The 13,053-nt window shown below is 30.1% G+C and overlaps 1 protein-coding gene across 1 annotated transcript in view; it reads left to right on the top strand.

Moving 5' to 3' along the window:
• The window catches only part of Emc2 (ER membrane protein complex subunit 2), a 42,427-nt gene extending 29,649 nt beyond the window's left edge, over positions 1-12,778 (top strand). The window contains exons 8-11 of the mRNA XM_027952618.2: positions 844-925; positions 1,903-2,013; positions 4,012-4,116; positions 12,373-12,778. Coding sequence (XP_027808419.1) covers positions 844-925; positions 1,903-2,013; positions 4,012-4,116; positions 12,373-12,459 — 385 coding nt within the window. The 3' untranslated portion in view covers positions 12,460-12,778. The remainder of the gene's footprint in view (positions 1-843; positions 926-1,902; positions 2,014-4,011; positions 4,117-12,372) is intronic.
• The last annotated feature ends 275 nt before the right edge of the window (positions 12,779-13,053 follow it).

Genomic DNA, 13,053 nt, shown 5'->3' with positions numbered 1-13,053 from the left:
CTGTGCATATTGGTAACAAATGCTAAAAAATAGCTGTAGGTAGTTTTTTTTCTTTTGGATAGTGTTATCACCTGAGAATAAATTTAAAATATGTGTATTTCTTAGTATTTCCTTTTAAATAGTAAGAATAGTTGCATGGTTTTAAACATAAAATATATTAAAGTGAATAATAATGATGACATGGTTTAAAGCTGTTTTCCAAAGCCATTTCTGGCAATTTTCAGCAAGATTTTCATTTTACTACCACATGATTTGAACTAGTAGAGGGCATATCAAAACTAACAATTTATTATTCATAGGTTTAAAAGATATAATTTAAATATAATTTAATATTTGACAGTAAACTTAAGTAATGAGAATCTTTGTAATAGAATATGTTGGCAAATATATATGTCTGTGAAGGATTTTTAATGATTACGGAGTATTTGATAAAGTGTGTAGTTCCTCTTTATGCTAGCTATTTGAACATTTTGTTAACGATCTGTGGACTTCCAAAAATTATTTTATGTGTAGATCCAAGGTCTTAAAGTCTTTGTTATTAATAATGTTTAAATATCATGATAGTATCTATAAATATAGATAACTATAATATGATAGTATCTATAAAAAGTAGTATCTATAAATTGTTCATAGACTGCTTTAGGATTTAGACATACATTTGTTTCAATACATTAAAATTTTTATATTGGTATTTATGAATTTAGGATAAGTACTTTATTAATAAAGCCATTTAGATTGTTTTGGAAATAACGTGTCTTAAATTGTTTTGAAATTATTTAAAGGCATACCTAAGATAAAATTTGTGATTTTTCAAAAGTAATTTCTCCTCTTGATATTCTTCAGCTATGCAAAAGCAGCCTTTTGTTTAGAGGAGCTTATGATGACTAATCCACACAACCACTTATACTGTCAGCAGTATGCTGAAGTAAGTGTTTTTAGAAACAACAAATTTCTGTGATTTTATTTTTCTTGCTCTTGTGTATTGTTATGGTACTAAGAATATTTTTTTTCATTGAGGTGAATATGTAAATATTTAAACCATCTGATGAATATTGAGTGGGGGAATAAGAAATTCTGAATTTTTACTATTACAGTGGAAATGCTGTACTTTCAACTAAAACGGTGAATTCTTTGTGTTTTATATAGTATATTAAACTATTTTCTTTCCTAATATAAATTTATATGTCACAATTGTCACCATTTAATTGGTTTGAAATTTACAGTGATTATGGTTTTTAAATTCATATTTTTTGGAAATTCATATTAAGGCCAGTGTTTTGGGATGAAGGAAGTATTTAATCTGTCTGTGGTTAAAAATGGTGTATAGGGGTTAGGGTTGTGGTTCAGTGGTAGAGCAGTTGCCTAGCATGTGAGGCACTGGGCTCGATTCTCAATACCACATAAAAATAAATGAAGGTATTGTGTCTATCTACAACTAAAAAAGAAAAGTGGAAAAAAAAGAATATCAGTATAATTTTATGCTATCAGGTTAGAGGACTTCATTATTAAGGAACGCAAAAGGATCATTATTTTCTTAATTATTAGAGTACAAATGTAAAAGGGCAACTCAATATCCAGGTCTAGATTTGTAATGGTAGTAACAGAAAATATACTGATGTGTAGCACTTGCAAGGCAATACAAGCAGAAATTTTTCTGAGCTTTTTTATTGTGCCAGCAGTTTTAGAAACTACTCAGTGATCTTAATGTTCATAGAATAGAATAGCTTTTTAGGGGAAGTTATGTTAGATTAGATTTAACAACCGTAAGGTGAATTCTTTTAACATCTTGCATTTGTTTACATAATATCTGTTTCGATTACTTAATGCCTATGGTATGATGAAGCATGCTATATTTTAAAGTAGTAAAATAAACAAGTTTCAGCACACTGCAATTTTTAACAGGTTAAATATACCCAGGGTGGACTTGAAAACCTCGAACTTTCAAGAAAATATTTTGCACAGGCATTGAAACTGAACAACAGAAATATGAGAGCTTTATTTGGGCTTTACATGGTGAGTTGAGGTGCATGCTTAATGTTATTTTGCAAAATCTGTCTTTTAAACTCCATTTAACAATCCTCTTTAACCATTCCTTGTTTTTTTTTTTTTTGTATTAATAACAGTAGGTTGTAAGGCAGTTTTATATTTGAATGTTAAGTTATCCTAGCTATTTGACATTTCTGTATAAAATATCTTTTATATCAGAATTGATATCTACTCTTACACAGTTAAATAGTAATATATAACAAAGTATATTATATATATTTTAATATTCTTGGTTTTGTGCCCAACATTATTTTATTTGTTACCTAAGTTTACTTGTGTGAGATGTTTTTAAACTATGCTAATAAAAAACATTAGAAAATAGAATCTCTAATATGTCAAATTAATTATTTTTATGGCATAGAAAAAAGTTTAGAAATTGTTGGGAGTATGTAGTTATCTACGCTTTATGCCAAATGAAGAGCTTAGAAAAGCCATTTAATAAGAGCTATGGGAAATAAAAGAATTTGCTGAACTTCATATATAAAATGAACACCTCTGCAATCAAAGAGACTAAGAAAATAAACTTTAATAGGTCAGTTCTTTGAAATTTTGTTTTATTTTACTCTTTCTATGAATTTTCTAATAAGTATCTTCTTGTTATAGCTCAGTAAAAAAAAGACTTGATTTAAAAAGTGATGGGAAGAAATATAAATAATTTTTAGAAAGGAATGACAAAATATGGCTAGAATATTGTTCAAAGGAATTTTTAAAAAATTCCAAATTTCAAGTGGTTAGAGATATAGTTAACAGTAACATATGTTACTAAATAAATTAAATACTTATTTTGAAAATTGTGTGACAATACGTCATTATTAATAATACATTTACATTGAAATTTATGCACCAGGCATCGTGTTTGCATTTTTTTTGGTTTTGTTTTAAATCCTTAAATCTTCATTTGAAGTATTTGAATAGATATTTCTGTCATTTCATAGATGGTAAAACTGATATACAGGCTTAATTAATTTACCCAAATATGTACACAGAGCCCCCAAGTGTTTAAGCTGGGATTTCAGTTCAGGCATTTTAATCCAGTCTTTTAACCACTGCATTTACAAAAATTCATATCCAACAAGTGATGAGACACAGAAGTTTTGTTATTAACATACAGATACATCATTGACAGTGGAGGTTAACCTATAACACCCACTTAGGTATAAAAGAAAGGCTTAACCTTTTTATGAATCACTGGGTGACAGATCCTTTTAAGAATAAGATATATTTAAGAATAAAACAGAATTTATACCTTACTCTTCCCCAGAAATACAATATACATTTAAAAATTAGGATATGATTTGAGGGATTTATAGATTCTTCATGGGTCCAGATTAAGAATTTCTTATTTAAATACGTTTTTAAAAAGGAGAAGGTATAACAAATTGTAGTTATTAATTCTGTAGAACAAAACTTAAAAGCTCTTTAGCGAAAAGAGAAATAGGTTAGTTAAAAGGATGTTCTTTCAAAAGTCTTCTATTGAAGTTATTTTTGTCAAGTCAGATCACTCCTATTGGACTGAATTTTTTTCACTTGTTAGTATAGTATAAATTATTTTTGAGATTTCTATTAATACTCAGTGCTTCTGACATTGGAAAGCTGATTCTATTAAGTAACAAGAATATGCATTACTAAAATTCTAATGAGAAAGTACTTTTTGGTTTACAGAAGTATGTTTCCATGGCTTCTTTATTTAAGTGATAGGGGCTTTTACCTTTCAGATTTGTGGTAGATATACAATTAAATAACTTCAGGTATTATTTAAAATACCCTTTTGTCTTCATTACTTTGGATTATGCTGTATTTTAAAATGTTTTCATTTTTAAACACCAATTTCATTCAACTTTATTTTTTAAAGTTTTTGATAGTTTTAAAATTTTTTTGTTATCAATTCACTGCAACTGTTACCCTTACATGTTTTTGATTGGCTAGAATAAAAGAAATTTTGCTTTTGATGTTTCTTTTTTTTAGTCTGCAAGTCATATCGCTTCTAATCCAAAAGCAAGTGCAAAAATGAAAAAGGACAACATGAAATATGCTAGTTGGGCAGCTAGCCAAATAAACAGAGCTTATCAGGTTAGTATTAATAATTTTGTTTTTATGTAGATCAGTTAATGTATTTCATAGTGATTTTTGTCTCTTCAAACTTTGGTAAATGTGAAGTAATTTTAAAACTTCATGTAAGATAAATAGCATGATCCATTTCAAAAGCATATTTGGTATGTGAGTGTATTATTAATCAGAGGTATCCCAAGAAATAAAGAAGGAAGGGAAAACCTAAAAATAAATGAACCAAACTATTAAAGTTTCTGCAGTCTGCTTACACTTTAAATCTTATATTAAAACTTCTCCATTCATTTCTTAGTTCTCTGAAGTTCATCTCTAAGAGATTTTTCAGGAAATATTTTTCAAGGAAAATTTGCTCATGGGAAAAAATATTTTTTCACATCTTCCATTGTTTATAACTAGCAGCCTTTATATTTAAAGGATATTTGACTGTTTATGTACTCTTGGCTTACATTTACTTTAATTATGTATCTTAATCATGTAGTTTCATTGTTATTTAGGATAAAATTTTGCTGTCAAGAAGCCTAATGCCATCCTGAGTTTCTCTCATAAGTGATTTAGACTTTTATCTGGTACTCAAAAGAATTTGCTCTTTTTCTTTAAAATCTAACAATCTCACTATGATATATATTGTTGGTTATTCTTGTATAAGTTTTCCTAAGTACACAACACAACACAGTTATTTAATATGTAGATTCAGTATTTTTTTTTTGAGAAAAGATACTTTTAGAATTACAGTTATAGATTTTTTTCCACTTTAGTTTTTTTTTTTTTCAGGGTTCCAATTATAAGTATATTGGATTTCCTTTCCTTACCTCCTATTCATTTTCTCTCAGATTTTTTCTGTCATTTTTTGTATTTTATTCTTTTTCTCTTCATAATAATTTTTTATACAGTTTTATTTTATTTTTCTTGTTTTTCACTTATAATAAGACAGTTTTACTGGCCTGTTAGGAGGAAACATGGAATGTGGGGAGTGGAAGATAGGATAGGGTAGCTTTCCCAACTTGACTATTCTACGGCTTCCTCCTTTTTGTTACGGACAACTTGATTAAGACCTTTCTGTATATCCAGTGCTTGTCAGAACTAACATAGAATATTTACTTCATGGTAGTTCTCTGTTCTACCCTAAAAAATTATAAAGATCTTGGATTCTGAAATATTACTCTCAACTTTAAATGTTATATAGTGCTGTGCCAGTTTTTTTTTTTTTTTTTTAATATTTTATTTTTTAGTTTTCGGCGGGCACAACATCTTTGTTTGTATGTGGTGCTGAGGATCGAACCCGGGCCGCAGGCATGCCAAGTGAGCATGCTACTGCTTGAGCCTCATCCCCAGCCCTGTTTTGTTTTTTTGATAGGTGCCTCTGGGCATTACTCCCTTCTTATGTTCCTTATCTGAACAGTCTTCCTCTTAGCATCTGAACAGTCTTTCTCTTAGTATATGTTTTCTGCTTCAGTTTTTTCTCCTAGTATGAGGTTTTTAAATTTGGCTTCAGTTATTCCTCCTGGTATGAGGTTTTGTGCTTCTGTAAGAGAGTGTTGGCTGACTATTTGAGAGATTTTGAGGCCTTAGATGTAAACTTAATTTCTCATTTGCACAGTTTATTACACTTGCTTTTGATTTGGAGCTTGTGAAGACTTTCCAAGTTTTGTAGACCATTTATAATTCATCAACTTAGGTTTCCTTGTTGAAGGGATTAATGCTTGCTCATGATTTTATTTTTGGTTTCTTAAAAAGAATAAGTGGGTTGTTCTGTTACTTTGTGTTGCTCCTGTTGCAGACTTGTTGATCTTTTATAGGTCTTTCTGCTATTGGTGACAAAATCACATTCTAGGGTTTTAGAAAGAAGACGTAATGTGGGCTTGTTTTCTTCTGTGTTGGTTTTGTTTTTGGTGCTGTTTGATTCTTTATTTTCATATTTCTGGTTGGAGAAGATAGGAGAGATTTAATTTAAAAGTTTAGTGTCATCTTAATCATGGCATTTAAAATCACCTTTGTGTAGTTATATGTTGCAGAGAATGTTAGTGTTTTGTAAGTCAAAATATTTATAGATACCAGCTAGATTGTGCTTCTTAAAAACACAGTTTGAGATATCTCAGATCTGTAATGATAGGGTTACACAATAAGTAGGCCTGCTGTGTGTGTTTGTGTGAATGATTGATTTAAAAATAAGACTTGTATAATACAAAACTAATAGCATGCGCACTTCATCATTGTTTTAACTTATCTTTGAGAAATAACTAACTACTAGGTTCTTTTTTTGACATAACTATATTTTTTAAATCCATTTCTATTAAATTATGACATAGAAAAAAGAACACAAGTCATAAATATGCATCTAGGCACATAAATATAAACATCACCTCCTGATAGGTCCTTGCAATATCTACTTTTCAAGAGTACTGACTTATAACTTTATAATTTATGGCATCATACAGTTGTATTCATTTTCTCCTGATCTATTTCACTCACTATTAGGTTTATGAGATTTACCCTTGTATATGACTATAGTTTATTCATTTTTATTATACTGTAGTATATTGAATGAATATATTACAATATATCTACTCAATTGTTGAGCAGTTGGATTATTTTCTGTTTGAGACTATTTTGAATAGCGCTGCACTGAATTTTTTGTTTGGTCAACATTAACATAAATTTCTGATGCATATACACTTTTCAGTGAAAATTTTGGGTCATAGAGTATGTGTATATTGAACTGTAGTAGATGTAGACAGTTTTACAAGTTAGTTGATTTACTCCTACAAGTAACTTGAAGAATTCTCATCACTTATATCTTCACTAACACTTGGTTCTGTCAGTCTTTGTTATTATATCTGTTCTGGTATGTGTATGGTGGTATTTCGTTTATTTTATTTTGCATCTTCCAGTGAGAATTCTGTCGTGTTTATTGGCCATTTGGATATCCTCTTTTATAAAGTCTTATCTTTTTCTTATTGGTTTGTATGACTTTTTCTTTTTTTTGGTTTTCTGATTATGAGCCCTTTTCTGGTTATGTATGTAGCAAATACCTCTCTTTTCGTACTCTCCTTCTCAAATGAGTTTGACAAATACAAGTTCTAAAGTTAAATGTGATCAAGTTTATCAGTGATATCCTTCATGGATATATCATGGTTTGTACTTTTTATTTTTTGTTAATAAATTTTTTGCTACTCAATGGTCAAAAGAGTCTTGTGTGTCTTCAGGAATTCTAGTTTTTTACTTTCATATGTAAATCCATAGTTTACTTGGAAAAGATTTTTATTTACGATGTGAAATAGCAGCCATTTCATCCCATGTGGATATCCATTGTTTTCTGTCCTTCTCTGTATTCTACTATGAATCCCATTCCATGGAACTAGTTCCGTGTATTAAAGAAGACACAGATGGTAGATCTGTATTGTCTGGGTTCAAAATTTAGCTCTGATATTTATTAACTATGCAACATTGGATAAATTGCATAATATCTCTGGACCTGGATTTTCTTTTAAAAGTATTCTGAGAAGTAGAATAAAGGAAAGGGAACAGGGGGAAGGAAATGGGAAGTAATGGGGGTTGAATTGGATCAGTGATATACTATGCTTGTATAATTATGTCAAAATGAACCCATATATTATATATAACTACAATGCACTAATTTAAAAAATGAAAGTATTCTGAGGAGTTAAGCTTTATTACATTATGAATTACATTGGAATTACATTACCAAATTACATTATGAATCATTTCAAATTCACGTTCTTATGCCTATTCTGATCATTGCAATTAAAATAATAATTAAAAATAACAAACATTTATAGAGGCTGTATTATGAATTACATATTTTTCCTATTTTACAGGGCTTTTTATTTTTTTTTTTTACATTGCTGAGGATTGAACTCAGGTCCTCCTGCTTGCTAAGCAAGCATTCTAACACTGAGCTATATCCCCAGCCCACCTGTTTTACAAATGAGGAAATTAAAGCACAGAAAGATTAAATAATGCTCCCAAAGTGACATACCTGGTTAATGACAGTTGTTTTCAAACGCAGAAAGGCAAACTCCAGAGTTGATATTCTTAAGGGTAATAATATACTGCCTCTATAAGATGTGTCAGGTATAAATGTATCTGAAGACGTTAATGCAGTTTCTAATTCTTTCCTCAGTTCTATTTTCTTGTGAACAATTGACATTCTACCTGTGCTTATTTCTCTCTTCATTTAGGATATACAGCTCTCAATAGTATAAAATTACTATAATTACTATAACTCAAGAACTCTTTTCAGTGATGGAAAGCCTAGTTGATCAAGTCTCTAGCCAAACACACCCTTCCTGCTTTATGAGATGTGTTTGTTTATAGAACCAAATCCTGTTTTTAGTTCCATTTGCCCACCCTCCTTCTCTCCTTGCACACTCTCTCAATATGTTGTAAGATCCATTTTCTTTTCATAAAGTCTTATAAATTCTGAGTGTTCTTTGGAAAAGCTATGAAAGCACTACTGGTGCTCCTCAGGCATTGAGTATTACACCATAAACTCCATAGTTACTCAGAGATATCTTAGACTTCTTACTGAAGGTGTGATTTGTCTTTTCTTCATTCTATAGGAAAGACAAGGCATGGAAATTTTCTTGTCAATTTCTCAATTCATTTTGAATATCACCGTAGGAAGATAACACACCTCTCAGTTGGTCCTGTCAGGTTTCTGTATAGCAATGTATAATACTCCTGAATTAGGAATGACCTCTCATACAAAATTTATTTTTATTTCAACACCAGAAAAGGAACAGGTTTTAAAATCTTTTGGTGTTTTTGAAGCTTTCATATTCTATACTTTCTCTAGGAAGTTTCTCCGTATTCTTTCTGTAAACCAAATTCTTAAATATTTGTATCCATTAACTTTTGCATACTTAGTGATTTAAAATACCTTATTTGCTTATGATTCTGTAGGTAGGCAGTTTGGTGTGAGATCTGAGTAATCGTGGTAGTTTTGGCTGAGTTCATTCATATTTCTGCTAGTATGCAGAAGTATCACTTAAATAGAAAATATCACTTAAATAGCTGACAGTTGACTCCATCAGCTGGAGATGCTGGATCTTTTCTCTCATTTGGCAGGCTAACTTGGGCTTATTCACATGATAGTTTCAGGATTTCAAGAGGAGCTAATAGGCAAACTACAATATGCACAGGCTTAAAAAGCCTCTAATTGTATCATATTTTGCTAGTATTTCATTGGATAAAACAACTCACTTGGTTAACCCAGATTCAAGGGACACAAGTTCTATAAATCTTTAAGTCACATCCTTTTGTTTTAGTTTATTTTGCCTTTTTATCCACTTTGTTACAATAGAATTATGTACACTGCACACATTTAAAGTGTTTTGTGAAGATACACAGCATTTTCATCACCCCCAAAAGTTTCCATCTATCACTTTGTAGTCAGTCCTCCCCACCCACACATAGCAGGCAAGCAGTCATTTGATATTTATCACCCCAAATTAATTTTGCCTGCACCAAAACTTTATGTAAATGAGATCATAGGTTATGGGCTCTCTAGTGTCTGGCTTCTTTCACTCAGCATGTTTCTGAGATTCATCCATCTGCCATTCTGTTCTATTTATCCTATTACTTTGTCAGCCCATACTATTTTCCACAAATTGTGTGAGCTAATTTTTGTTCAGTGTGTCCCAGTTGTTAAAATGGACAAATCATTGATTTCTGGTTTTGATATGCAAGATTATTTGATTGTTTTATTGTTTTTTTGATGAGTTTTCTTATAGATCCTAAAAAGAAGTATGAAAGAAGAGTTTACTTAATTACATATAACTGTATGAAAAGAAAAACAAAATTTGTGAATAATGTGGAAAAGTACATCCTCCAGAGATTGACATTTTTGTGATTAGGTAAATTCTGGGATCTGTTTGAGAACTTTGTGACTCTCATCTAGGCATGTAAATTAGAATTAAGTATAAAATAAATATTCCTTATAGTAATGTTTTTCTGGATATTTATGAATGAAAGAAAATGAATTTTTAAAGATGATTTTTCTTCATCTCCACTGAATAATGAAATAATATAGCTACTGCTTGCTTTTCAGTTAAATAATTGGTTTAGCATGTTCAATAGAAGCAAGCACATTTGATTAATGCTCATGAAAAACTTTAACGTGAACCTACTAACAATTCTCCAGATAAATGCTCTTTGGTATACTGTTAAATTCACCTATGTTATCTGTGATTCAGGGGTGATTCTGTTATTATCCTTGGGAAACAGAAAATTAAATCATGATTTGAAGAAAAAAATGTAATTCCAGCATAATCAGTTAAATTGCTATGTAATTCTGGGATAGACAGAATAATTACATGTCAGGCAAAATTTGAAGTGATAGATTTATATTCCCAATTTTGTTTTTGTTTGTTCTGACACAATTTAGGTTGGTTTATTGTAAATTGCAGTGTTGTCAGTAGTGTTTGACACCATCTTAGATGATGTTTTAAAATTACTAATTAAAAAAAATCACACTTTCTATTATATTTGTTAGGTACAAATCAAGAAAAATACTATAGCTTAAAATTCATATTAGAGCATTAGCTTTCTACAATTTTTATATGTTTACTTTGCTGCTTTAAAACATTAAGAGTCAATGTTACCACGTGGTATCCTATTTTTGTACCCCTCCCCCAACCCATCAAAGCTTCTCTTCTCAGAATTAGACCTTTAAGTATCTGATTAGGACCATTCCTGTTTACATTGGGTAGGCAGTGGTAAAAGAAAAGACTTTCTGTTCTTTGTAGATCTTTGTGAAGGTGAATAATATAAGTAATAACCATGCCTCACATCCTTTATTTGCCAAGGGAAATGAAGAAAAAAAATGTTTTAAATGTGATGTTACTGTTGCCATATTTTATAATTACAACTTGTATTTTTAACATTTCAGTTCTTAGTGATACTTTAACTCAGGGAAAAATAAAAGTGATCTTGATTTTTATGAGCTTTTCTCTTTCCATAGCATTTCCCTTAAAAAAATACCAAAAAACAACTTTTTATTTACTCTATTAAATAAAGATTCAACTACAGAAGCTAATGTTTTAGGAACTAGGGGAGTTGTAATGTTATGGTGTAGCCAGAAGGGTCAGAGACAGGTTACCAATTTGTGAAGCCTATGCCTCTATAATGTTACCTGTACTTGATTATTTAATCTTTCTGAACAGGTCATGAGAAGTTTGCTTAGTTAATTATGAAAGAGAAGAAACACATCATAAATCAAGTACTAAGTACTTAAGATAGCATTGCTATTTGAAGGCAGGATCAGTCACTTTAAAATATGTTATCTAGATGCTAGATGTTACTAATATCACATTTTAATTAATACTTTGACCAAGGGAAAACAGATAATATAATTAAACTTTCCTCCATCCTCATAACACTTATTTATCAGTTAAATCTGTTGTGTTAAATCAGACTGATAAATGATGGAGATTGTCAGTCCAGTTAGAAAACTCATTTTGAAAACAGCATGGGGTATTCAACAGTGTTCAACCCCACAGATTATGCGTACTATATTGAATTTAAGATGCCATGAGTTTGCTTTTATATATAGATAGTACTTGATGTATTATTTTTGGTTTTCATTATAAAATACAACCCCAGTTTAGTTTTATAAAGTTAATTACAATTTCATAAACTAGAAGATGGATATTTAAAAATATGTTGCATCATTTTAATATGTTGTGTGGAGTGTTGACAGGCTTTGTGCTACAATAACATATCATTAGTCAACTGATAAATCTGTAAACTTAAAATATAACCAACTTTGACTTTTTTGATTACTTGCAACTTGAAAATATTTAATAAAAAGTACTTTAATTTACATTATATCTTTGTTTGAAACTGTAAGAATCTATTTAGAGGTAAGATAAGTGGAAATTATTATTGTGTGCCTTAATAAATATGTTAAACTTCTAAAATTTATGCTTGTTATTTTATGCATGTTTGGGGTCTGAATATGAGATAGTTTTAAAATCAAATCTATGATGTTATCATACTACTTAAAACCAACCAAGTATGGAGTGAAACCTTTGTACACCTCAACTGAGGATGAAACCTTAATAAAAAGGTTCTTAAACCTTAACTTTTGTTCTTATGAAGATGTTTGATTCCATGCTAGTGAAAAAATAGTTAATGTTAAGTTTCATTAGCAATATGAAGGTGATGTTGTGATTTTTTTTTTTAACCTGCGATTGAAATTGAGCCTAATAGAGCTTTCTTTTGTTGTTGTTTAATTAGTTTGCAGGCCGAAGTAAGAAGGAAACCAAATACTCTCTAAAGGCAGTTGAAGACATGCTGGAAACATTGCAGATCACCCAGTCTTAAGGTTTCAAAAACTCTTTGACATTAGATTTCACAACTGCACAGTTGAAATTATTGACCTGTGACTTATTTAACTAAATGCCCAGTGCTATTTATATTCTAATTTTCTGTGAAGAAGGCAGTTGTAAAGAATGTGTTTATATAAGCCTAAAAATGCCTTTTACTACTAAGCAGGGAGATGGGGGAAATCCATGGAAGAAAGAAATAAGACCTATTGATTGTACATCGGTCTTTTCATATCACACATATAACTGCTTTTAATCCACAATCTGATGTAGAAATAACCTTGTTAAATAAACCATGATGATTTGTTAAACTTGCATATGAAGATCCTAGCTTCTTTTTTGTTGTAATCATATTATTGTCGAGCTCAATTTCTAGTTAACTCCTCACTGATGATTGGAAATACACAGCATACCTAACTTACAGAAGCAAATTATTTTAACTTTGTTTATAGTATTAGGTTGATTTTGCTTTGCATTCCTTTGGGATGTTTAAATTACTTTGTCTGCTATGTTCTGAAATCTTGCTTTTAAAGTATGTCATTCTCCAAAGTTCTGCAATATCTGTGAAATTTTTGTTTTGATGTAGATATTT

The sequence above is a fragment of the Marmota flaviventris genome, chromosome 15 (assembly GCF_047511675.1).
Source record: "Marmota flaviventris isolate mMarFla1 chromosome 15, mMarFla1.hap1, whole genome shotgun sequence".
NCBI classification, from domain to species: Eukaryota; Metazoa; Chordata; class Mammalia; order Rodentia; family Sciuridae; genus Marmota; species Marmota flaviventris.
The sequence above is the reverse complement of the archived record's forward strand: the minus strand, read 5'-3'. Positions and strand labels throughout refer to the sequence as shown.